The following is a 27952-nucleotide window of genomic DNA, read 5'->3' as shown; positions in this document are numbered from 1 at the left end:
TTTAATACCATTTTAATAAATGAGGGATTTTAATTTGATATCAAGTACAACGATGGAAAGATCGCAGTTCCTCAAAGTGTAAACTATCTGACAGGTTAAGTATTTACCATTGCTTTAAACTGGTGCAGTGCTACACAAGAACCAACCAAACTGATGAACATCTCCATCTGATTACTGTGTCCTTCACATTTTAATTTCATTCTCTCTGCCCCAGTCAGCATTTACCACATCACACCTGGCCCCCTATAACAGCTTCCTAATATCTCAGCTTCACATCTCTTCCCATTCCAATCCAAACTATATGCTGCTACAAAACTGAAAATATCAATTCTTCGAGTTACTTTCAGTGCCTCTTTCCTCTCCACACCTCAAAGTACAAAATAACACCTTAGTCTACAGAAATTTCAAGTGCACAACACCCATTAATAAATGGATATAAAATCAAGATCTCTAACCACAGGAGACCTACACTACCATTTGGTTATTTTTAAAAATCCTATCTTCATGACTGTTTATAACATGCTGCACAGCCCCAATTATGAACTTTCCAACACAAAAAGTTTCCTGCCATCCTCTTGCTGCTGAGTTTTATTAACAGATGGGCTTGACTTCTACCTCACTGGGAAGATGGAGGCCATGCCAGAAACACTCTTGACTGCCCAATTTACTACTTTAGAATTTTCACTTATCTCCTATCATTTTTCTCTAAGGCAGTAACGTCTTTTCACATTTTCATAACAACCCGTTCACTTGGGTTCACAATTTCTTTCTTCTTTTTTTGGTTCATGATCTTTCCCCATCAATTATCTCCTCTCTAGGAAATTTACTCTGTCATTGTTCTTAGGGTCCTAGCCCTCTCCCTAAATCTTACATTGGCACTGTCAGTTTTGTTGATTTTCTTCCTAAAAATCAAACTGGGAGGGAGAAAAAATTAGAAGCAATTTTTGTCCTTCATTTTAATTGCACCAACCCAGTAAAAAAAATTATTGTTGTGGGCCATGCTTTAAAATTTTATGTGTATCTGTGTATATGTCCCATCCCTCTCTCATCCTCCACCCCAAGTAGGGCTGAAAGAAACAAGGTCATTTCCCATAGAAGAAAGAATATGTATGCCTCCTGGATATATGAAGTTTTTAAACTTTCTATTTTGAAATAACTAGAGATTCACAGTAAGTACCCCCCCGCAAAAAAAGTAAGTACAGAAAGGTCTCATGTACCTTCACTCAACTTCTCCCAATGCTAACATTACAAAATTCTAGAACAATAACCCAACTAGGAAACTAACATTAGTATAATCTACAGACCTTATTCAGATTTCATCAGTTTCTACATGCACTAGTGTATGTGTGCGGGCATGAATGATTCTAAGCAATTTTATCATATGTACAGATTCATGTAGCCACCACCAACGTGGTATTTTTACATATTCTCTTTCATGCAAATCTGATTTTTATCAAATTGATAACAGGCTTAAAAAATTAAAGATAAACATTTTTTTTTGGTCTCTGAAAATAGAATTGGATATGTTATACAACATGCAGAAACTAACCAGGTACAATGAATACAAAGTAGAATTGAATTGTGGTTTACAACTAACCTAGTAAATGTATTCAAGTCAAAACTTCTTCAAATTTCAAATTTTTAAGTTGTATCCTTGAAGCAGTCTCAACCACCAAACATCATATTTGGGCTATACTACCCAAACATAACCACCTTTGCTAAACTAATCAGTACTATTTCTCAGATTCTGTTGAAGATTAGTACAAGAAACAATCACACAGAGAATATCTGGGCAACTTCTGTACAGCTATTATTGAAGACATTGTAACACATCAATGTCTTTTATATACTTGTACTTTGTGTACAGATTCATCTAGAGAACTAATGATATCCTGATAAATCCCATCTAGCATTTTGTCTCAATGGTTTTTCATCTGATTGAAGAACTGGAATATTTCTTTTTAGCATAAAATAAAAATTACATAGAATATTACATTGTTTTTTCATACCTGCTAAGAAGCTCAAATTAAATGAGTGTTTGTATATAGTTAAGTACATTATTCCTGATTCCTACTTCAGTACATTTATCTTTGCCTCTTTGTATGATTTCTGGCTTTTATATCACTAATGTAAATAGCACGTATGCGTTAACATGTGTATTACATTATGTCACAGCACACTTCAGAAAATAATATTCATTGTATTTGCTTTGCACAGCAGTTTATAACCTATATTCTCTCTCTATATATATAAATTTAATTCACATAACAAGCCCACATTACTAATGAGAAAACTAAAATCAGAAAGATTAAATGACAACTTAGTAAATGGTAGAGCTGGAAATCATATCCATTTCCAATATCTGCCTTCTAGAGGGTATATTAAAATTTTCTAATTATATAATTTTTAAACGAACTACATTTCTTTTCTAAGCAATGCATTATTTGCTTGATTTCTACAAAACAGCTGCAATAATACTTTCACCATCCATTTATTTTTCTTCTGATCAAAACCCACATATTTACTGTGTATTTTGTCAAGATACGTTCCCTTGTTCATTTTATTTTCTCTACCGTTTTAAAAGCACCTTAATGGCATGAAATTTTTTTTTAGCACTTATGATAGTGTTATAAAACAATATCTACTTCAATCTATATATATATATATATGACATCTTTACAATAGAGTATTTTCATGTAATAATAGTTATAATTACTGCCTTTAAAAGTAGCAGTAGCATATAGTTTATTCTTACATACATGACGTACTTTGATGATAAACTCATTCATGAAATACAACAGATTTATTGATGAAAGTTGAATAATCTTATTTTTATGCTACTTATTGGCTGATAATCCTATTTCATTCTAAAACTAAATACCAGAAAAAAATAGGGTAAATCTACAGACCTGCAAAACCCTTTAATAACATAATTAATCGAATAACCTAATTTATGTCACTGAAATAAATATTTATTTTAAATGCCAACTATAAATAGTTCCCCGCCAAATACAACTGCTGCAAATATACTCTGATTACTTAGGCAATTTCAAAGCATGTCTATTACACTAATACATACTTATTCGACCAATTTACATTATAAAATATTGTATAATTATTGATAATTACTTTTCAGCATTTGCAGTCAGCACTATAAAATTCTTTCTTCCTCCTTTATATATGAATAGTGTAGCACAGTAAGAATTACTAATACACAAATGGGTACATGCACATATTTGAGCATCCTTCCCATTTACACTTGAAATCAAAGAAATAAACAATATTTATTTCACTTCATAAACACTGGCTTGGCAAGTCTAATCATTACCTCATATTTATTCACTTATCAGTGAACGAGAATACAATTTTCTTTTCTATACCACGTGAGATAGCATATCATGTGAGCTTAAGAGTGCATATCTTTCCAGTAACAGAACTAGTTATATAGCAAGCACTAGTTTTATTTCTGTGGAGTATACTTACATTCATAAAGCAAATATAATTTCACAGGGCCTAGTTTCTTGCAGTTTCAGGTTTAACCTAACTTCTTAAACGTACATATAAAATGTTAACCTTGCAGAAGACAGGAAATTTTTCCCCAGGCTCTTCTCTGTTGTAAGATAAAGAACTATAGCACAGCAAGGGTGCTGGCTCAGAGGACAGACAGGTTACTGACTGATACGTAAAGATACTGGGAAATTGCTGTAAGGAGAGAGAATGTGTGCTAAGATCAAGCTTTTGTTGGTGGATTGACTTAACTTCTTGCAAATTCCATTACGGAATGTCACCTTGCTTGTTTTACTGAATGTTACCAGCCTATATTGTTAAACTATAACCCCACCTATGTTCTTTTCCTGTAACTTCCCGGTCTGGAGAATAAATGCAGGGCGAGAACCCCAATTCATGGTTAATTTCCCAAATGGAAGGAATGCCTCTCTCTTGAGGGTTCTGGGAGATTAACCCCTTCAGGGCTTCTCACTGCTCAGAAGAGATGGGCTTTGAATAATCCTTTGCAGCTCCATCACCCAGGGGAAAAGGGGTGACAAATCCGTGGGAAGCAAAGCAACATATTTCTATAAAGAGGTATACCTGTTTAATTCTAAAATGTATTCATTTGTTTATACATTCTTTTTCCTGTGTATAAAAAGGCACAAATGTTTAATTTCACATAATCATTTTCTTCTAGCCACTACTATCTTTCAACCAGTTCTTCAAATATCAGTTATTTCCTGACCTCAAACAGTAATGTCCACAAACAGAGAAAACTCAGTCTTTAATCACCGATATATCCCTAGGAATTATAAATACAGGATGGGATTTTAACAAGAACTTTCTAAAAGTATAAGGCCATTTAAATATATCATTAATTTAAAATGTGCACAGCTGTATAAACAAAACAAATCACTGAAAGGAGGGAATGCCACAAAGATGGCCAGATAAAGAGAAAACACTCATTTTTTAAATATCACCTTTGAGAGGAATATGTAATTAAATAGGCCAAAGGTATGTATTTTTGAAATATGATACTGTATTATATTTCTCTTTATTTAAAACTGCATTCCCTAGCATTTCCCATCATGTACACAGCTTTGCTGAAATACAATTTTTCCCTCTTCTTTAATCTAAAAGATGTCAAACTTCTGATAGAGTTATTCTGGCAAAGTTAAAGGGTAAAATAGTTTAAAAGTGTTGCTTATATCAGAAGTCTGTTTGGATACTTTGAAAGAGAAACCCATAAATGAACTGCCTTGGAGGCTCTCTGGAAGAAAAGTAAAAAGATTAGGCCTTTTAAATGAAAAATGTTCCCAGCTAGTGATCCTTTCACTTCCATATGCAAGGAGGAGACAGATTCAAAAAGTTCACCAGCAACAAAGCCTTACTCTGACCCATTTAACAGTGATGTCAGTCTGTTACCCCATGTTAGATTTATATAAGAGTGTTTTTTTCTATTAGAAAGAGTTTCTAAAATGGACACTATCAAGGCTGGTAAAACTGAAATCTGACCTACTTTTTATCCAAAGATTTCCATGGTTTTTATGGTAAGTAATCTACAGTTGGAGCTCTCCCCCTTTCAAATAAATCATATTAACTGAAAGATGACAGCAAATACTTTCCTTTTTATATGTCAAAGTAAAAATCTATAAAACATGCACAAATATCTCAAGTTTTTATCTCCAATAGTGAATTCCTTATAGTACTTTCTGTATACATCAGCTTTACTTCTATTGTAAGCCTACTATCATCCTGAATAAACCTATATTAAAAAAAATATTCATTTGGAATACATTAATTAAAAGTAAGGCAAAACTGAGTAGTCTGACAGGTAAATCTGATAAAACAAAAACATGTGAATTTTAAAACATACTTTATTTGGAAGAAAAAGATTCCTTGTATTTACAAGGCTGTTATGTATAGTTTTCTATTTTCCTTTTAAAAATAAAGCATTACATTCCTGAGAGAGAAGAAGGTTAATGAATTAGTTAAAATAGAAGCCATTAAAACCTTTTTAAAACTTTTGGGTCTCTTAAAATTCCCAATTGTCATAAATACAATGAAAAATGTATTACAAATAAATTCAGAAATCAACCACACAGCATCACATTTATAGGCTTTTACATCATTCTTGTTCATTCAAATAAAGACACTGTAGTTTCCTAAAATAATTCTGGAGAAATCACTAAGAAGTTCATAGACATTTAAATTCAAATGAAAGAGTAAGAAAGCATACAATCTTATGAAAATTATATGCATAAGACAGGATGGCACAATAAACACATTTTCATCATGTGATTTACAGTAATTAATTACTTATATTTATGCATTTTAAAATTGCTAACTTCATTTTCCTTAACAAAGGTTTAAAAGTATAAAAATATGGTCTTTATTCACTATGCTTAATTATCCGTTTAGCTATAATTTCCATTGAATTAAATGAGATAAAGTGATTATATTTATAAATAAATGAAACAAAATATAACTGCATAGCCTAAAGAATATCTACAGAACTTTATACTATATATCTCATATGACAGAGTAAATGGATATGATAGTGTAATAACAGACTTCAGTTTTATCAAAATGATAATCTCATGAACAAAACATTACCCTAACTTCAAGTTTCTTTAGAATACACAGAAAATAAAATTGCTCTGTGTCCATAAAAATCATAGCAATATGAGACAAAAGATCACTGTGTGTTTCTTCTATTTTGCCGATACTTAGTGAAACTCTAGGAAAGGACAGAAGTACTCAAAACAGATAATATTCCCTATGTTCAAACAATGCATAATTCAAGAATAACTAAACTGAACAAAGTCTGAAGTATACTTTTGGTAGCTTTTAAATTCTAGTAACAAACACTGAAGAAGGACAAGAATAAAAACAGTAATAATCAATACTCTGCAAGTACATGCCATCAATCTTTGACATTATTCTGCAGAGGTCTTTTTAATTGCTAAAATTAACCATGTAAAATATACATTAAATGGATCATTCTTGAAAGCTGAGATTATAATCTACTGTGTTTAACAGAAATTCTAAATGTGAAAATGCAGTAATAAACATAAAGCAACAGAATTTTGTAAATAAAGCTAATACCCTCAAAAAAAGGAACTGAAATGAAGAAGCAGACAGGTAAATTTATATGCAGTACTGGGGATTGGCAACTGTTAAAATTCATATTAAGACATCCATGTCTTCAGACATACTACTGATATTTCAACAATTACAACTACAGTAACATATGTTTCAGAAAAAGTAAGAAATGGGGAACAAATGAGGCTAGTTTTACTACAATTGCTCTATCAGTTATAACTGATAACTGTAGTTTCAATCTTTTTTTCCTACTTCTTTCTTATACCATAAATGAATATGTTTATGCCCCCCGCCTTTTTTTGGTGACCAGCCAGTTTGGGGATCTGAACCCTTGACGGTGGTGTTACCAACACCACTATTTAACCAAGTCAGCTACCTGGCCAGCCTATGCCCTCACTTTCTATTTGGCTCACTTGCTTAAATCACTTTTTGAAGTGCTGCCTGTTACAAAAGAGCAGTTTATATTTATAAACAGGGAAAATAAGCATTAGAAGTTATCCTAGTTACATAAATAAAACTAAATTCCTAAGAGGCTTTAAAGGTGAATGATAAAATACATGTTTTGGGCTCAAAAATAGAAATCTAAGGAAAATGAGGATAAGCCTAATTAAACTGAATATACTCAAGATTTTTCTGTGTTTTGTTTATATGTATAAAAAAGCAGTAGAAATTGTAACATTTTTGCAATATACCCACACCTGAGTTCTTGCTTTCTCTTTGCCTAGTGGAACAGTGTATTATAGAAGGTGGTGAGGATGGCAATGACATAATGACAAATAGGAATGGAGTCAATGCAAATGCAGTGGCCAATCTAGCTTTTGAGAAGATAATGGTTTTTATGACTGGTTTTATTAAATTGCAAGTAACTAAAAATATATTTGGACAGACCTAGAAACTTCCATAAGCATTCTTATTCAGAGATAGTACTTCAATAGAACTTAATTGAAAAGACATACATATTTTTTTTCTAAATTTAAAAGCCCCAATTTTTAAGAATTTGACTTACTTTCTTCTGAAAATATCATTTGTAATAGTAGCCTATAATTTCTTACTTAAGAATATGATAGCTCAAATTTCCATCGGTTCTGCTGAATAAGCAGAGCTAAACCATACCGGCCCATGTTAGTGTCTTAGCCTAGAAAAATCAGTGCTAACACCAAAGCAAAATTAATCTGAAAATCATAATTCTTACAAATTTATGAGTATATTAGTGATATTTCAACACTTACGGCTATCATAACATATGTTTCCTAGAGCCCTGCCCGTTTGAAGCAGCACTTCCTGGTCTTTGCTATTTAGCAGCTGCACCAGTGGTGAAATCAATCCAGCATCCACACATGGAACTCGCATAAATTCTGAAAATAAGAGACATATCAATTAAAAATCTAAATAGTCACAACTTATCTCCCTTAATAAAATAAGTCACCTCCTTATATAAATACTTACTGTTAAAATGTTTAAGGTGGCTTACTATTTTAAGACTACATTTCTGTTCAAAAGTACCCTGTTGCAAACCTACTAAATACTTCATGAAATAAGGATACATAGATGAGTGGGATCATATTATTCTTTGCTGATAGTCTCTGCTATAAACCAAAAGATTTTAATTAACCTTCATTACAATTAATTTATCACTATCTTCTTATAATTACTGGATGTGCTTTGGAAGCAGTATGTGATGATGAAAACACTGGCAATGTTCTTTCTATGAGCCTGATAATTAAAGTATGACAGTTATAAACTAAGCCATCAAAGTGCCTAATTTTTTAGAGAACTATATGTTCTCTAAAAAGGCAAAATATAAAATTTTTAAAAAAGGTCTCAGTGAATCACTAAAAATAATAGATACCTTTCAATTGGTAAGACCTAATGAAATCATCTACTCCTTATCTTCATTCCTATTCTTTATTAAAATCCACTTTATGGCTCACTCATATCTGCTGCTGTACCCATGCATTTATAGGTCTAAAGCACCAAATGTTAAGCTTTATTATACTTCAAACTCATTTTTCCCCTTAACTTTATAGTATATCATTGTCTATTTGCTGACTCCCAATAATATAACCATAGTCATGATTAGAAAAACTTTTTTTTTCAATGTCTCTACAAAATTTAAGGATAACGAAGATGTGTAATTGATGAAAGCTGTTCTGGTTAATAAAGTTAGTTGACAAACAGCTAAATATTTGACCTAAAACCTGTCCTACTAAAAAAATCATTATCTTTTCATTCTCACCTTCAAGGAGGTCTACTCCTTAGTGTGTTCCACATTGCATAAGCAATCCTCCTTCTCTTTCCCTTTATTTTAAAAATTCTTAGAGCATACCATACAGGGCTGCTATGTTAGCTGTCTCCTCTGAAACAACTTTTCTTCCGTAAGACAGCCTTAAGTCACAGAGGTATTCTTCTCCACCTAAAGGATTTCATTCCTATCATATCTTATTTACTTATCACTATCTTACTGAATACCCTCCATAATTGAAACTTACAAGGCTGAGAGTATTTTCTACTTTTAAAGCTAAACTTTAAGTTTATCATTGATGGTTTTAACTAAGTAGTATGAGATATCCTACCACCTGGCGGGAAAACAAATTATGCTATACATGTCTATAAATTCAGTGACCATCTATAAGAGATGACACATCATTCTACTTGTCTACCTTGTAAACTAATGGTTATTTCAGAATATTTATAGATTTCAAATATTAAATTGATATGCCACCAACTCAAATTAATCAAATTAAAGACAGACATTCACTACCCTTTTTGCCCAACTATGCCTAGTTTTCAACAGCGAGATCATTTCACTGACTACGAAAACAAGAAATTTAGGAATGGTCTGAAATATACTCTTATTTCATAAATGGAACCTGTTGTTATATCTTATTACCTTGTTTGTCTGTTTTTTTGTTGTTGTTGCTATTCTTCAGGCAATGGCAACATTGATAAATTACTATTTTTCTTTGCTTGTATGTTGTAATTGCCTATACAATATCAATCTTTCAAAGTTTTGATTCTACAATCCATAGTTTCAGGTATTCTTAGAATGATGTAGGGTATATACTTATAGGACAATTGTGTAATCAAACAAAATGTCTTTGAACTGTTTCTTACTCAAATACATATAAAGATAAAACAAAGCTAGGATATTCCTCAGCATTCAGTCAATGTTAAAGCAACACTGCCAGTCTCTGGAGGTAGTAAACTCCTAGAAATCTTTTGCTTAAAATACTATATATCTATTATATTGGAGAGGCTTCAGAATGGCTGTGGCAGTAATCATTGTTCAAAGGGGTTCCTACTATATTCATCTCTACATTCATAGCACATGAGTCTGCTACCTGGTCACAACGGGCTGGACTCTGACTCAAGTCCCGCCTACACACCACAGGTAGGCTAATAGCATAACAGATGGGTCTATTTTGAAAGATCTGCTTAACAGAGCAATGGTGACAAACTAAAAAAAAAGGTCAGATTCTCTCTCTTGGTAATCTGAACTCCAGAGAACTGAAGAGTTCGGGGGGTGGGGTGAGGGAATACTATAAAGGGGAGGCTGAAACCAAGATACACACAGAATTACAGTGAGTAGAAATCAGTCAGTGGAAACCATTAAGCCATAGAAAGCAGAAACCATTAAGCATTTGTATATAGGCATGTGTGTCTATACAACATGAAATTCGTTTTGCTTTTTTGGCATAATGTGTGAACTTTTATGTAGAAATTCAATAAAGAGGTTTTAAGGAAAAGGCATTGCTCTATCTCAACACCAATAAAATGTAATAACATAAAGTCAATTTCCACCAAAGACTAATGTTTTTCCCTTTGTAGTAAAATATTCATTAAGTACTTGTTGATTATTTCTATTTCTTTATAAATCCAAAGTGCTTTTACTTTCCCAAACCTACATAAATTACATATTCATTCAGCATCATCATAAAGTACAGGCTGTAATGAAAACCACAAAATAAAATTATTTTCCTTTTATATACACAGAAATTTATAAAATCCACTTTTTACATATCTACCTAACAAATACTTAAAAAACAGATATATGTGCACTTTTCCCATTTTCAGTTACCCAAAGGAACTAAATATTTTATTAAAACTCTTTTAATTCAAAGTTTACAATCTAAATAAAAACACTGATTGCTAGAGTCTACCTTAATTTTGTAAGACTAATAACATATGTTCAAAGTTCAAATTTTCTCTAAAAACATCCCTGTATTAACCCTTAACTTTTTAAATTTTTTTTTGAAGAATAATGAAAACTATGAGGCATGAATATAAAAGAATAAGTGACTTTTATATGTGGATTGACACATATTTGTTCATTATTGTTCATTCACACTTGTATTGCCTTTGTTTTTAAAAATACCTATAATCCTGGGGCCGGCCCGTGGCTCACTCGGTAGAGTGCGGTGCTGATAAAAATACCTATAATCCCAAGATTCAAATACAGTGATGTGTTGCTTAATGACAGGAAAAAGTTCTGAGAAATGTGTTGTTAGGTGATTTCATTATTGTGTGAACATCACAGAGTGTCCTTACACAGACCGAGATGGTATAGAATACTACACACCTAGGCTATACAGTATAGTTACTATACTCTCACGGGACCACTGTCATAATATGCAGTTCATCTTTAACCGAAATGTCATTATATAGCACATAACTGTATTTGTTTTCTAGAACAGGCACGCTACCAAGAGAATCTGACCCTGATCATCCACACAGATCTCTAATAGCTCCAAACATGGCCCCTTTTATTTTAGTCAATGTTAATAAAAACCCAATTAGTAGACGCACTCAAATAAAAGATTATACTGATAATTATTCTTACAAAATGACCAAGGTTAAGTTTCCAACATTGACATGTCAAGGTATACTTTATGCTACCTGACAACTTGGTGCATTTTTCCAGATTGTCAATTTTACTCAATTTTTCTAGGGCACACATACATTTTACACTAAAATAAACACTTGTTTTGCAGTAGAGGGAAAATTAAAATAAATTTATAAGACAGAACAGGAGAATTCCATGTTTCTGGTGGTACCCTCCCCTGACCCTCTTGGGTGTACACTTTCCCTTTTTTTTGTTAAGAGCATTCAGGGGGAAAGTTTGATAAATACTTTTGCAATCTGATAAAGTATAGATAGAAAAAAAAAGCATGATGTTGATCCAAATTAATCATTCTGTATTGTTGTAAACTAAGACTTGTTTATTAAGTTTTACACTCATCAGCATCACCTAGAGGATTTGTGAAAATCCATTCCTGAGTTCCTGATTCAGTAGGTCTAAGTAACAGGATCCAAGAATTTGGATCTAAAAGTTCTCTGGTGATTCTGATGCTGCTCGTCCAAGGTGGGAACCACTGCTTTAGAGGAATAGATATAAAGTGGCTCAACTTTTGCTTGCTTTTACACAGTTTCACTTCAGTTACTAGCCCAATCTTTCAGGTTATATGCTACTATATTTGTAGTCAGACTACGAATACATTCTCCACTGCTATCATTAAACTTAATTTACTGAAAAGGAGTGAAAGGAGAGAAACAAAGTACAGTAGTGCACAAATTCCTACCATTATCACCTAAGTGTGAAGATAGGCAAGATATTTAACCTCTATTTTTTTTCACATGTATGAAACAACCCTATCTCATATAGGATTGTTATGAGAATTTGAAATAATATATATAACACTGGCACAATATAGGCACACAATACTAGCTAGTGTTAGGAATTATTATTATTATTCTTAGATACCTTGAGGGTCCAATTGTTAAAAGAAAGTGTTCATAGACTTACTATCTTGCTTATTTCTCCTTTGCCTTTTCTGATTTCTCCTATGTCAAATCACTCTCAAATCTATTATATAGGAAAATACTTTATTTAAAAGATCTAAAAATCCTTTACTATAATTATGGTCATAGCTATCTTCCCACATTAAACTCACCCAAGAGACTTCTTACTTATCCTCTGAATTTTGAACATTCCCATATAATCAGGTATGCTTTTCTAGAAATTCTTTTTGTAAAAACAAATTTAAACATATTTTGTGTTTAATCTGAATCTAAGAAGTATATGCTAATATTTCTCCTCTGTAGTTATATAATGTGCACAGCAGAGTAAAGATGAACAAATCAATTTCCAACCTCATTTTTCTCTGGTTCATACAATCTTTTTCATTGTCAGGTTTTTAACAATAAGAAATACAAGCCCAATTAATATACTGTATGTCATGTTGCATTTCTGAAGATATGTATTTGTTTTAAAAAGATTACTTGACAAGATTCTAGTCTTTAAAGAGCAATTAGGTGATTAAGCAATAAACATCCAAATGTATCCCATTTATTTTAAGCAGTAGAGGTTAGTGATATGCCCTTTATCAGCCTCTGATTAAAAGTATAAATACTAAAAATTCTATTATGTCTTTAGAATATAGATGTCATCTCCTAGAGTATTACTAGAAGAAACCTCTAGGAGAAGAGTTGTTCTGAAACTGTGTCAAAGCATTATGAGAAATAGTATTATTAACTAAGATCGTATAGGAATGACAATTCATTTCACAAAAGTCTACTATCCAAAATTTCTGAAACTAGCTATAGTGTGTGTGTGCTCTTTTTTAAGAAAAAAGGATGAAGAATAAAATTGTGGAATCTCTATTTTGACTTCTGGAAATCTATACTGTGGCTCTAACTAGGTTAAAAATAAGTTACTTGATTTTAAAAACCAAGCTGCTTTGTACGTAAGAAGATTCAGATAGGGCTTAGTCTAAATTAATAAATGATATCTAGAGAGATTCCATTTTCCAACTAGATCTGCTTCTTAGATGTCACATACAAACAATAGGTGGCCAGTTTTCAGTTAACACCAACCAAAAAAAGATTTACCAATTGAACCTAACAGGAACTTGAAAGGCATTCTGAGAAGCTCTAAACAAAAGTTTCACGGCAACATTTTTTTTGGAAACACATCTAAGAACACATTGTTTTAAGAGGCCAAAACCAACATATATTGGTACTTTACAAAGCTACTTTCATGGTGATTACACAAATGAAGCCAGGATTTAAAAGATTTCTTATTAATATATGCAACATACTAAAATAAAAGGCCTAAAAATAACATCAAACTTTGACAAATTGAGCACACTAAAGGTATTACATTTGGTGTGGCCTTCCCTTATGCTTAAAAATTGCTTTAAGAATTCAGTGTTTGTCTCAAACTGACTGAATTAAAATTATGTACAAATATTATGCAATAATATAATTCTTCTAAAGAATCTCTCACTGGATATAAATAATACACAATGGAATGGATTAAGTACTGTATAATCTAAGCTTTGTTGTCATTGTTATTTTTCCAGAGTATTCTTACATGGAAATTTTAAAAATACAAGTTTTCCATGAAGGTGAGTGCAGAAAACAGAACATATATTCCAACTGCACTGTTAAAGTCAAGTGCCAATGTCAGAAGGATAGGCAAGACCAAAAAAAAAAAAAAAAACAACTAATGAGTTTATCTGGGTATAACACAAACCAACATATACATTAGAAAAGGTAAGCTCTTCTGTGACAAATAAGATGAATGAGTCCATGATGAGCTCAAGAATCCTATACCCAATGTAATAAATAATACAAGTGTAGCTGGTACTAGCAGTGCTTTCCCTTAATTCTACTTTGAATGAATGAAACAGCAAATGGGAAATATATGAAGAGAATGACTATAGCTACAGTCATTTAAAACAATTATGTGAAAAAAGTCAAAGAAAAGAAATAAAAAATGTCTAATCTACAAAATTAAAACATAAATTAATAAAACATACTGACAAGTAAGATGTAAAACTGAAGATGTTTCCAGCAGAAAAGTTCTTGAGGAAAACCTCACCATTTTTGGCTACTTCTGCTATGACGTTAGCTACTTTGGCTGTGCAGGAAGACTGTGGAGTCAACAGACTTGCAAAGAGTTGAAGTATTCCACTTCCATGCATTTTTTCACTTGTTTCTGTATCTGAAAGAGATATATATGAAGAGCTTCAATGAAAATCTTTAACTTAACACCGACAATTTATCTACAATAAATTCTTCAAGAATTTTTGCCATCCATAATAGAAATTAGTTTCACTATACATTCAAATGTATGTGTTTATATAAAATTACCTTCTGCCTCACGAGCTGCTTTTATCTTGTTTTAATGTGCACAAAACACATTATAATATTTTGTCTGTCTACAGTCAGACCATAAAGAAATTCTTTCTGAATATATCATTTGCATACCAAAGTTATTTTCAATGTTAGTTCCAACCCTGTCTATTCAGAATAGGAATGCTGTTTAAAGGCATGTGTTTAAAGACAGTTATAAAGCTCATTGAAAGATTTAATTAAAATTTGTTTCTATGTGTAGCTTCTCCATATCTTTTAGATCCTTAGATATCTTGGACATACATACAAATAATAGAGAATTCTAAAGATTTCTTATTAAATGAATGGCAGCTGATATAATCAATGCAGAGTAGGAAAATCATTATTAATAATTTGAGAAAGTCCACACAAAAAAATCTATTTCTTTGTGGCAAGTGCTGATTGTTTAGTACGGTGTTTTTCAAACTGTGGGTCCCAATCCATTAGTGAGCTCTGAAATCTTCTTGGCGAAATGAGGACCAGTAATTTCTTAAAAAGAGAAGTAGAACTGACAATACCTACAACAACAAAAGAATAGGGGAAAAAATATACATGGTAAGGTGAAACACTGTTAGTGAAATGTTGGGCTGAATTACACATATGTAATTGTACGTGTAGCATAATTGTACTGTACGTAAAATGTATTTCTAATCATAGGTTTGGGTAAAAAGTAAAAAACTATTGTTTCATGAACCTCTTGACTACCCTGGATTCTGAGTTAAAGAACCATAACTCCCAGCATATGCTTTTCTTTTGTTTCTTAGACCTTAAAATACATTTTTAAGGTACCACCTGAAAATGTGACCCTAAGATCCTTTAATTACTTACTTTACTTACTTACTTACTTACTTATTTATTTAGCAAGAAGCCAAAAAGAACTCAATTTGCCATGTTAAAATCCTTCCTTTCTGACCACTGCTATCAGAAGATGTACAACATTAAAACACTGGATCAGATTGCCCCGGGGGTCTAGCCCCACCATCTGCTGGTGCTGGGATGACAGCAAGAGTCTGGCATCAGGCATGAATCATGATTAGATGTGAAGCAGAGGCATTTGTGTGTGTGTGTGGAGGCGAGTAGTTAACTGCAAATCACTCATGCATGTCTCATTTTAACTATAACTAAAAGAATGACTTAATATCAGAGCTGAATGTCAGGGGCAAGGAGAAAACAAAACAAAACAAAGCATACTCTTGCACTCTGATGAAAATTTTCACAGATTACAACCCAAAGAATTGGGCGAATAGCTGTATCAAAACAGAAATCGAGAATTTGGGAATAGTATCTTTCAACACTGTTGCAAGAGGAATAAAAGGGAAAATATAATCTGGTTTTTCATATAAATCTGATTTTTAATTTAGAAAAATCTAGCAGGAATTCCTGCTAGCATGTGGTTTCTATGTCAGTTTGGAATTTAAACATCTGGAAATTACCTTTTTCCTTTGGCTTAAGAACATAAAGAACAAAATACTACTTAACTAAAAAGCCACTGTCCAATAAATAACTACAAAGTTTTAACCTCATTTCATAAAATACTTTCCTTATTGGCATTCTATTGCATGTCAAAATGTGTAATTACATTTTGAACTAAGGATTTCTCAGATATTTGTGAGCACCCTTGAAGTGATTTTAAAATGGCATTAAGTAGTAGTCAGACGTGAATGGTTACTTGCAAAATAAATAAATAAATAAATAAAAATCATGCATTGTGACCAGGAGTCGTTAAAAAAAGGTAGACTTTTCACTATCTTTAGCCAGACTTCTATTAACATTTTAACTACACTCCTTTTAAATGTCTGCAGGAATCAATTCAACATCTCTCTCCCCCTTCACATTTAAGTGCAGTCATAAAAATGTTTGAGTATGCCTACAAATTATAGGCAGCTGGCAGTCTTTGAATTTTGAAGGACCCAATATAAAGGGCAATGGCTACTCTAAAATAATATCTGTAAGAGTTACTACAGGAACTCCATCTATCACAATAGCCCTTGCAGTCCTGCAAGCTCTCGTTTTTCCCCCGAAGCCCTATGTCCACACTCCACCTGACCTCCTGATGGCAAGGAGGCAGCCTACATATGACACTGCCAGGGACAGGAAAAAAAAGGAAAATTGGGCAATCAGGCCAGAGAAACTTGAATGAAGAGTAAATCAAGAAGCCGGGCTATGATGCCATACTGGGAGAAGCTAAAGCACACCTACTCATACTACTCCCCAAGGCCAGTAACAGAGTAGGAGAAGGCAGGCAGTAGATGGAATGGAAAGAACACATAATTTCTCATAAATTAAGATTGTGGCTTGGAAAAAGCTAAAGTTTCCATCAAAGCTGCCAGATAAATACAAGAAAATAATTGGCTTTACCGTTAAAGATCAAGAGGGAGTCTTCAGGTATGTCACTACAATAGCTATAATGTTATGTTAGCACATAGTTTTCATGAGGACAAACTAATGAAAAGCATTTGATAATCAATTTACAATAAACTCCAAGTTCCAAAAAAAAAAAAAAGGACCTATTACTATGTTATTACTATGACTCTATTGGGTTAAAATGTATTTGAATTAAATTGATAATATAACTTTAAACTAATAAAAATGTTTAATGTTTTACTAGAGTTACGGGAACAATAAAGAACTGATATATTAGGTGTTCTAGGGATCCTTACAGAAGACTGTGTGGAGAAGACATGTTTTCATTGAGGATTCTGATTTGAGACTGACTAAAAAGATCAGGAATATAACTCAAAGAACCAAGGTTTCTGGGGAACTGTGTATGTCTCAGGGGGTAGATTTTTAAAACAGGGTGGCACAAAGAGACCTGGCCCTATGCCTGAGCAATCTGATCCACATTCAAGGCTTCATTTACTACCATACAGACAAGTCCCAAATCCTCTGTCCTTTTATCTAACAAAAATTGTACTCGGATATATCATAAATACCTCAAATTTAACATGCTCAAATCAAATTAACTGTCTTTCCTTTAAGTTCATTCTGATCTCTCTCTCAGTGAATGGTAGGGAACCCATTTAAGCCAGAAGTGCTAGATAATTATAAATTTTTCTCTTTTAGTAAATGGCTTTCTACCACCCACATTTAAACAGAATATAGGTCCCATAGATTCCATCTCACTAGGATCTTTTGCATCTATCTTTTCCTTTCTACATTCATGTTACTTTAAGTTCTCAGTTCCGACATTTATTAAATTCAACAGCCTCCTCAAGAGTCTCCCTAATTCCCAATCTACAATGATACCAGAATAAATTTCTAGAAATGCTAATTTTATGTCACTTCCCTAAATCTTTAAGTGGTCCTCCATAACTTTTAATTAAACATTCATGCACATCCATATTTTTCAATCCTATCTTCTGATACCTATACTCTAGCCACACTAAATTACTTACAGTAACTCAAATTAATCATCTCATTTTATAACTCCTTTCTACACATGATGTTTCCTCTACAAAATGCCACCCCCCACATCCTTCCATTTTAGCTAATTCCTGCTCAGACTCATATTGTCCTCATTTAGTTACCTGATTAAAAGCTATTCAATCTTTTTAATGATATGTGATTCTCATAAAAACTCTATCTTAATTTCACATTGAGAGCATGTTTTAAAAACTGAATGCATTTTTCAAACATATTATCTCTTCATTTTCAAAACAGTCATGTGAGATAGGCATGATAGATTAGAAACAAAGCAATACGATTAGAGTATATTGAAAAAGGAACAAGAAAACAGTGTTTACAATTTGAAGTACAGTGCTCTTCTTACCACAACTGTCATTTAGAAGATATATATGTTAATTACAATACCCTCACCAAATTCACCAAATTGCCATGTGAAAAGTATTTTTATTTGGCATATTTCACAGGAGTAAGAACTAAGGTACAACTGAGTGAGAAAGTGATGTATAATATTTTGGAACAGCTACTTTGAGGCAGTGATTAAAGAAGAGAAAGGGAACTGGGTACACAGAATGAAGCAGGCTTAAAACAGATTTAAAACACAAAAAAGGAATATGCTGAATATAAGCAAATTAAAGTAAGGGCCTGATAAATAAGAAATTAATATTTCCAAAAAAAAAAAAATAATAATGGAAGTATATGTAGAGAGTGGGGGCTAGGGGGGTGAGGGGGTGGGTGATGAATAAAATAGCATTTCTTTCACCTTTTTTCCCCAATAAAGAAAACTGATTAAGGATCATAAACAAACAAGAAGTACATGAGATACAAGAAAGTAAAGGATTTATGCAGTCATGAAAAGAAAGAACAAAAATCCATTTGTACAATGACTCACATTCAGAAAACAGGTCTCACTGAAAGATTAAGTTCTGAGACTCATTTTATAAAATTACAATAAATGATTCTGATAGTCTTGCTGTCATTTCAATTCCAGGGATAATGTAAGCTGTGGGAGTGGGAGAAGTTATGTGTTTGGAAATCACCACTAGAACAAGCAGGGAGATCTGCTAGTTTGACTATTTTCTTTAAAATTACCACTAACTAGGTCACAAAGCAGTTGCTAAAAAAATTAATAAGAGTTGTATGGTTAAAAAATACAAGATATTTACTGAGAAAATAAACACCATGAGGAACTGTGTTAACTGTGGTAAAAGCAGAGAATATAACTAGAATTGTTTAACTAGAAATCGAAAATAATTTCTGAAGATATGGTCCCTTTAAGAAATGTGATTCCTTACTTCAGACTAAGAGAATGAGGACATATAAAAAAACATAGTGAAGGAACATTTTTAGTAAAAGATCTATCTCCATTCTATTGTCAAATACTTTGGTGGAAAATATGAAGTAAACAAAGCTAAAGAGGTCTGCGGGATTCTTTCAAGTCCTTAATTTGCTAATGCTTACTGTGAGCCTATAGGATTACACATCATTTCTCAAATAAGTCATTTCTTAACAAGGTGTCTGAAAAAATGAATAATCCAAGGAATTCTTTTAAGGAAATACTATTTTATAAAAACTATAGGTCAGTGTGATGTAAAATTTAGTCCACTTTTCCAAGAAAGAAAAACAAACAACAAAAAGGTACACAGAAAAGTAAAAACAGGTAAGGAGTCACTTAAAATAAACGCTGGCCAAAGGAAAGAGTTGATTGGCTCACAATATCATCTAAATTAAGATGTAGGCTGGCCGGTTGGCTCAGCTGGTTAGAGTGCAGCTTTATAACACCAAGGTCACAGGTTCAGATACCCACACCTTCCAACTGCCAACCCCCCCCAAAACAAAACAAATAAAAAAGCAAATAAAAATACTAAAACCATAAATAATTAATCTCACCATACAGAGATAACTGTTAACATTTTTTCCAAATAAAAGTCTCTTTTGGTAAAAAATAAACATATAAATAAACAAATATTAAAATAAAAAAATTAAGATGTAATTAAGAAATGTTCAACAGTAGATAACTACCACTGTGTTATCCAAAAGAACATTATGTAATCATTAAAAATATCATTTTAAAAGAATACTTATGAGTAAATGTTCAAAAACATGTTTAAAAAAATAAAGCTAAATTTATGTAGTCTGACTCAGATTTTATAAAATAAACTTGTTTTTATGTATTTTCCAAATTCTATACAATACGCTTGCATTATTTATAAACAAAAAATATTTTTTTAATTTGCATGTATCAGTTAGGACATACTGTACGTAATAGAAACTACTGTCCTGTACCCCAACTGAGGGATTTATTAGCTCACAGATCACATAAAGTCTAAAAGTAGAATGAGCTTCATGAAAGGCTTCACCAAGGCTCTGCTCTATTTCTCTGAAATCTTCTCAAGTCTCTCTTCTGTGTGTTGACACTATCATCAGTCTAGCTCATAGCTCATATCATAGTAGAAAAGTGGTTGTACCAGTTTATGGTCTTACAGGCACACACCACACAATCCACAGGAACACAGAAGTCTTCCCTGCAAGACCAAAAGTACCACAGTTCACATGGACAAACCAATACGAAGTAATTACTTTGTTTTTTTTTTTTTTTTTTTTTTTTTTTAATTTATTTATTTATTTATTTATTTATTATTTTTTTTAAATTTTATTTTGTCGATATACATTGTAGCTGATTAATGCTCCCCATCACCAAAACCTCCCTCCCTTCTCCCTCCCCCCCTCCCCCCCAACAATGTCCTTTCTGTTTGCTTGTTGTATCAACTTCAAATAATTGTGGTTGTTATATCTTCTTCCCCCCCCCCTGGTTTGTGTGTGTATCTGTGTATGTGTGTGTGTGAATTTATATATTAATTTTTAGCTCCCACCAATAAGTGAGAACATGTGGTATTTCTCTTTCTGTGCCTGACTTGTTTCACTTAATATAATTCTCTCGAGGTCCATCCATGTTGTTGCAAATGGCAGTATTTCATTCGTTTTTATAGCTGAGTAGTATTCCATTGTGTAGATGTACCACATTTTCCGTATCCACTCATCTGATGATGGGCATTTGGGCTGGTTCCAACTCTTGGCTATTGTAAAGAGTGCTGCGATGAACATTGGGGAACAGGTATACCTTCGACTTGATGATTTCCATTCCTCTGGGTATATTCCCAACAGTGGGATGGCTGGGTCGTATGGTAGATCTATTTGCAATTGTTTAAGGAACCTCCATACCATTTTCCATAGAGGCTGCAGTTGGCCAGATAAATTCCATGCCATAAACTGATCGGTTTCGGCCTACACCAATCTCTGTGAATAGATCCTGTAACCTAGTGGGTGGAGACGAGGATTACTTTACTCAAATCTCATGACTTCCTCAAAGAGGGAGGGCTGTGAAATAGAGAAAAGGAGAGAAAAAAGGACGTGGTGGGCATGGGGAGGGGAAGGATCTCAAGTAGTAATTAAAAGAGAAAATAAAGGTAGAAATACAGGGCATAAAAGAAGCAAAGATATATCAAGATCTGTAGTGATTTATTCTTGTTTAATTTTTTAAAAATTCAATGAAAGAGAAAGCAAAGCCAAGTAGAATCATATTGGCTTAAGTAAAGCTGAAACCTTTTTAAAGTTCTGTGGAAGTAAATCACAATTTTCAAGTACAACTCTAGAGAGAATAGAAATTCAAAGTTAGCAGATAAGGTTCAAGAAAAGGGTTGAGAATGGGGAAGCAAAGGGAAGATATTACTGACCAAGAACAAATTTGATGTTAATTTCCCAAAGATTAAAAAAGCACTCAGAATGGATGACCTAAGGTTGAAATGATAAAGAATCAATAATCTTATGTAACCTTTGGTAGAGGTTTTTAATTTATTAGGGAGTATGGCAAAGATATAGCCTGTGACACGAGAATTGTTGACTAAGAGAGATTTTTAGGAAATTCAATGTTTAAAAAAGTGTATATTTGGCAGAGGGAAGAATGAAATCCTATTCTGAGAAATGAATGGAATAAATACCAAACCAAAGCACTTCAAGAAAAGTAATATATTAATAAGACTGTTGGATGAAACTGTGATTGTTACTGAATAAGCCAATGAGAGACTTTGAGAGAAGATAAATGATTATTTCATTTTTGTTTAAAGACATAAAGACTATGGCTAAAGAACCAACTAGCAAAATGCTGATAATTCTATATAAAATACATCTAGCACTACAACTGTACTGAATCATTCTGAAAAAACAGAATCAAGTAAATATTTTCAAACTGCTCTTCTCAATACACTTTGGCTACAACAACAAAACCCATCAACACTCAACTGAAAAGAGAAACTTCAGGTCACCATAATCTACTAACAAAAGGGAATAAGTATATGTGTTGGATTTAATTACCTACTAATAAAATAGCAATTAATAGAAACTAAATAATGGCTCTTAAAATATACATGACATTGAAAAGCTATCAATCAATAGATTTTACATCATGAAATGAAAGCTGTGAGGAAACATATACCATATTTCTTGAGAAACTTTGTTCCTTAAGAAACACGCTAATGAGGGGGTGTATTATCACCACTATACACCTATTTACAGTTCACTCAAGAGGTTTCAATTCGTGCACTGACTCAGCATTAAATACTCAGTATGTGCCTACCACGTGCTAGGCAAATGGCTAACAAGACACATACCCTGCCACATAACCATACCCTGTTAGTGAGGGAGACAGACAAGAATAGAAGCAGTTTTAATATTCTGATAAAAATTTCACAACACACTTAATATACAAGAAGCACCTAATCCAGTTTAGGCTTTTGTCTGCCTGACCTTTATGATCTTCAGTGATCATCAGGTTCCAGAACCTCATTTCCCCCAGAGAACCATAGACCTCTGTACTCTATTCCTTTGTAGCTTTGTTCTAAAATGGAAAGTATTAGAGACTAAGCTTGGCTAAGCAAGATGTTTACCCAGAGTGGCTAGAATCAGGGTTCAAGAATACAGTCAGTTATGAGAGGTAAAGTAACAACACAGTGCAATAGGTCTGTTATCACCAGGAGGATCCTCATCAACCATTTCCTTTTCCTCACCCCAATCTCATGCATAATTTCTCTGGCCAATTAAAGTTCCATGATAGCTTAGGCAATACCAAAGACAAATACCAAAATTGTAAAAATCCTACAAATTGGCATGGTGAAGGTGAAGGCATAATATTCTAAGAGAAAGCAGGGTGATCCTACTTAATGATAAGGGAAAAAAGCATGATGGAGGCTTGTTAATAGTGCCTAATTCAGGAGAACAAAGACGGAAATAATATTAGCCAAGGCAGAATTCATTCACTCTCTCAAGCAGAGAGAATAAGAAAAGATCATAACAAGGAAATAGATTACAATCTCCCAAGTCATACAGACAAAGTAAGTGGGAAAAAAGTAATTATGAGACTCAGCAAAAGACTTTCCCATCTCACAGTAGCATTCCTAGACCGGAATTCTCCCTTCTGACTTACTTTTAAACATGTTTTAATGTGCTCTTTGGGTCCCTTAACAATTGAAAGTAAACCCAGAAACTCCACAAACTGTACCTCCTCCCTTTCACTTTCAGCTACAATTCTCTGGAGACTTCCCTTGAAGTGTCCTCAAGCAGAACTCCTAGACTCTCGCTCAGCTTCTACCCCAAGACCCAGGGCTTGGAGCTTGAGTTGTACTTTCTTAGCTCAAAAACATCTGAGATATTTTGTCTCTGGCTTTGCTCAAAATGTCTCTCTCTTTTCAACTTCTACTATCTGATGGCATTATACCTGCCCCATTCTCACTCATCACTAATACTGTAACAACCCACAGGTACAATGGAGCTTACTCTCAGTTTTTCTTTCCCTTCCAATTACTGCCATTATTCTAACAACTCTGAATCTACATGAAGTGGTTAATAACTTGGCCTTACATTCCCTGACATTAATAAATGGCCCTTAGTTACATGGTTCCTAAAGGAATGAACGAATAAATAAATAAATGGCCTAATTTCTACTGATCTTTAATAATCTACCACAAAATCACACCCAGGGCCTCATCATCATGAAGAATTGCTCCATGGTTAAAAGCTTAAATTTGGAAATCACTTTCTGATCAGTCTTTTATTCTACCACGTCTTTTATTTCCTTATTAGTAAACATTTTTTAACTTAATTGAAACCTGTATTCTTTTTACTCCTTTCTTCCCCTATCAGCTCTCTCCACAATTCACTTCATCCCTACCTACTCTGAATAAAATGATCAATGATTTCAGCAATTTTAGTATTACCTTAGTTCCCTAAAACCTTATATATCTACTTCACCTTGCTATTCAATCCCAACACTGGATGAATCTAGCCATATACTTTTTCCTGTTCCCTGACAGTAAGTTATGTTATTAAAAATATTACCTGGTACCACCACAAATTCATATTTTACAATCTTAATTGGATGCTCAACATCATTAAGTAATCCTTTTATCCCTACTCATTTCTCTTTCACATTTCCTAAGCCAGTAATTCTAAGTACTTACTACTCTTTCTATATGCCATATTCTCCATCATTGTCAACAGATAACCTTTCCTGGTAATTCAGAGTATAAATATTTGTTCTTTCACACCTAAACTTACCTATGATATTAACTATCCTTTCTCAGAGTAAAATGTCCTCCTCCTTTCATGGGTATCTTCCATCTTTCAAACTATCACCACAGTGATCTTTTAAAAACACAATTCTGATTTCTACTTGCTTTTCAATGGTCTTAGCATGGCATAAAAGTCCTTTCATAATATGGTCTGTTACTCCCTTTCCAGTTTTCATCTTTTGCATGTATCCTTTTTTGCCAGCCATATCAAGCTTTTCAGTTTGTTATTGGACTAGGTTTTTTTCCCACTGTTGTGATTTTGTACATGTTGCTTTCTTTGCTTAGGATGTTCTTCTTCCCACAATCCTCAGGCCCCCATATTTATCTGCATAATATAAACTGTATTTTCAAAATTCAGCAGCCCTTGGTCCTGTTTATCAAACTTACCCTCCAACCTCCAATACTCACACACAACATTGTAATCATTTCTGAGTTGTTAGCACATATTTGGTAGTCAAAGACACGGGAGTGGATGACATCATCCAAGGAGTCCCCATTAAGTCAGAAATATAAGATAAAGAGGACACAAATCATAGTGTCAGCAAGCTAGCTGTCCAATAAGAGAAAGAGAGAGGTTAATAAATTATCACAATTCAATGTGACTGATAACACCATGGAGGTTATGTACAAGGAATAGTGGGAAGCAATCACAGCTATATAAATATGGAAATGTTCACAAATAAGGTAACATCTGAGCTGAATTTTTAAGGACAATAAAGCACATTCTTGGCAGAAAAGGAGAAAAATACATTCTATAAAGAAGGAATGTTTAAGAGCATTACTAGCTGTGGCTACAGACCCCAAATCTGTAATAGCAATATTCTGTAACACTGGGTGATTTTTTGGCCAGCAGCTGAAGGCTACCAGTATTGAGAAGCTGTAGAAGGTGGTGGATGGTTGGTATTATCCAAGATTTGAAAAAAAGCCAGGTAGAAGGAGAAGATAAGAGTAAACTATAAAATGCCCATTTATCCATCAGGACCCAGGTGAAATGTAATTCCCTCTGTGACACTTTGAAAAACTCTTACAATTATGAGTTGAATCCAGCTCTCTATTTCTGCAAAACTTTGTAATTAGCTCTGTTATATCATATACTGTATTAAAAGTTAACTATTACTAATCTATTTAGAGCCCTAATCCCTTCAGGACAAGGCACCAACTAATGCATGGTGGTACCTAATTAATGCTAGGTGGGTAGAATTGCATTCTTGCCCTCAGAGTTTATAAGTGAATAAATGAAAAAGGCATATACAAATAATGAATATATATTACATATATTCCAATAGAGGGATGAATAAACTGCTATGGGAATACTAAAGACAAAGCAACTGAGTTACACTTATTGATACTGTATTAGTTGTAATTAATTCCATCAGAAAAGAGGATTGAGCTTATAAAGAAACTGTCTTATTTTTTAAGAATTTTCTCATCAGGAATTTTGAAGCCAAGAATAGTTTAAAAATTTTTTTTATTTTTTTTTGTAGAATTACTAATCACTAGCTAGCGCAGGGACTAAACTTTTCACTTTGCATTAAGCTAATCAGGTTTTACATTATATTTTTTCAAAAGCAAATATATGCAAAAATGTTCCTTAAACCTTCAGAAATCATTGTAGAAAATTACCTTGCTTTCATATTATCCCTCCCACATGCACACATCAAAAAGAAAAGATGATCAATCCATAACTAAGTTATTATGAGCCAAATGAAAACACCATTTGCGCCTTTAGTACAATGAAAAGATGTATAACACTCAACTATGGGAAGAGAAAATTACAAGCATCTAAAATGAACTCACCTCACAGAACACTGTGTGCTAAAACTTAGACTTTGAATCTATATGTCTAAAAAAAGCAAAACTTATTCTGCCTTTTGGAACCTCATTTGGGGTTTATTTCAATAAATATTAAAAAGTCAGTCATGAAAAACCTCAGCAAAGCCAATTACAGATTCTTGAGTGAAAAGTTCTAATGCTAATGGCATTCCTCACTAACAGTTATCCCAAAACATAACTACTGTACCACACAATCCATTTTGATGCTTCAGTAGAAATGTATGTTCCACTTGTGATGGTTAATTTTATGTGTCAGGTACCATGGTACCCAGGTATTTGGTCAAACAATCTGAAAGTTTCTGAGAGGATGTTTTAGGATGAGATTGACATTTATTTATTTTTTAATTTTCACTTTAAATTTTTTAATTTATTAGCATATTCATTCTTACAAATTGTGATATTTCTTTATGCCCTTTGCCTGACCTATCACTTTCCAACCCCCCTCCCTTCCTCCCTGCTATCAGTGGGTTTTGAGTAAAGCAGATTTGCCCTCCATAATGTGGGTGGGCCTCATACAATCAGTTGAAGACCTGAATAGAACAAAAGACTAACTTGCCCAAGCAAGAGTGAATTCTGCTAGCAGACAGTTTTCAGACTCGAATGGCAACATCAGCTCTTCCCTAGGTCTCCAGCCTGCTGGCCCACTCTGCAAATTTGGACTTGCCAGCCCCCATAATTGCACAAGCCAATTTCTTAAAATAAATCCCTCTCTATTATATATTTCTCTGGAGAACTTGAACTAATAACACCATTGCTCTGAGAAAAAATGATCATCTGAGCCCTTCCAACAAATATTTCCAAGTAAGAACACAAACATGGCTCACTGGTATTAGAAAAAAATACTGTCAATCTTTGCTCTACCATCTTATATCAACACTTTACTGTCTTTTTGTCTTTTGCAAGGACCAACTAAGATACATAGCTATCTTCAAACACAGAAAGTTTGTTAGGGAGAAAGCATAATGTGTTTATCCAAGAGCTAGAAATAGGACAGATGAGTAGTAGCTGCAGGGAGGAAGAAACAGATCCTCTCATAAAGAATGGAGCTCTTCATAAAGACTGAGTAACTATTTTCCAAGGATGAGACAGAAAGGATTACTAGCTGGAGACTGGGTTAGTAAGGTGTTTATAAAATGTAAACTGAGATGAGTCTATGATCTGAGAATAGTGAGGTAAACAGGTCTACATGTATCATAATAGAAGACACTACTAAACTCTGTTCACCAAGCTTTAGTAAAATCATCTATTTCCTCACTGCTTTCTATTATTATTTACCATACCCTTTCTTCCTCCTCCTGTAACTGACTTCTCCTTGCCTTATATTT

At 33.2% G+C, this 27952-nt stretch overlaps 1 protein-coding gene across 6 annotated transcripts in view; it reads right to left on the bottom strand.

Annotated features, from left to right (window-relative positions):
• Positions 1 to 27952, bottom strand: part of RAP1GDS1 (Rap1 GTPase-GDP dissociation stimulator 1) — a 133596-nt gene that overhangs the window by 73190 nt on the left and 32454 nt on the right. For 5 of the 6 annotated variants that reach the window (XM_063107601.1, XM_063107602.1, XM_063107604.1 and 2 more), the window contains exons 3-4: positions 14477 to 14599; positions 7824 to 7949 (exon numbers count right to left, since the gene is read on the bottom strand). In XM_063107601.1, the coding sequence (XP_062963671.1) occupies positions 7824 to 7949; positions 14477 to 14599 (249 nt within the window). Of the gene's footprint in view, positions 1 to 7823; positions 7950 to 14414; positions 14600 to 27952 lie in introns of those variants that run through there. The other variant, XM_063107606.1, reaches the window with a different exon arrangement.

This window comes from Cynocephalus volans, chromosome 9, assembly GCF_027409185.1.
Source record: "Cynocephalus volans isolate mCynVol1 chromosome 9, mCynVol1.pri, whole genome shotgun sequence".
NCBI classification, from domain to species: domain Eukaryota; kingdom Metazoa; phylum Chordata; class Mammalia; order Dermoptera; family Cynocephalidae; genus Cynocephalus; species Cynocephalus volans.
Note: the sequence above shows the minus strand (reverse complement) of the source record. Positions and strands in the feature narration are given on the sequence as shown.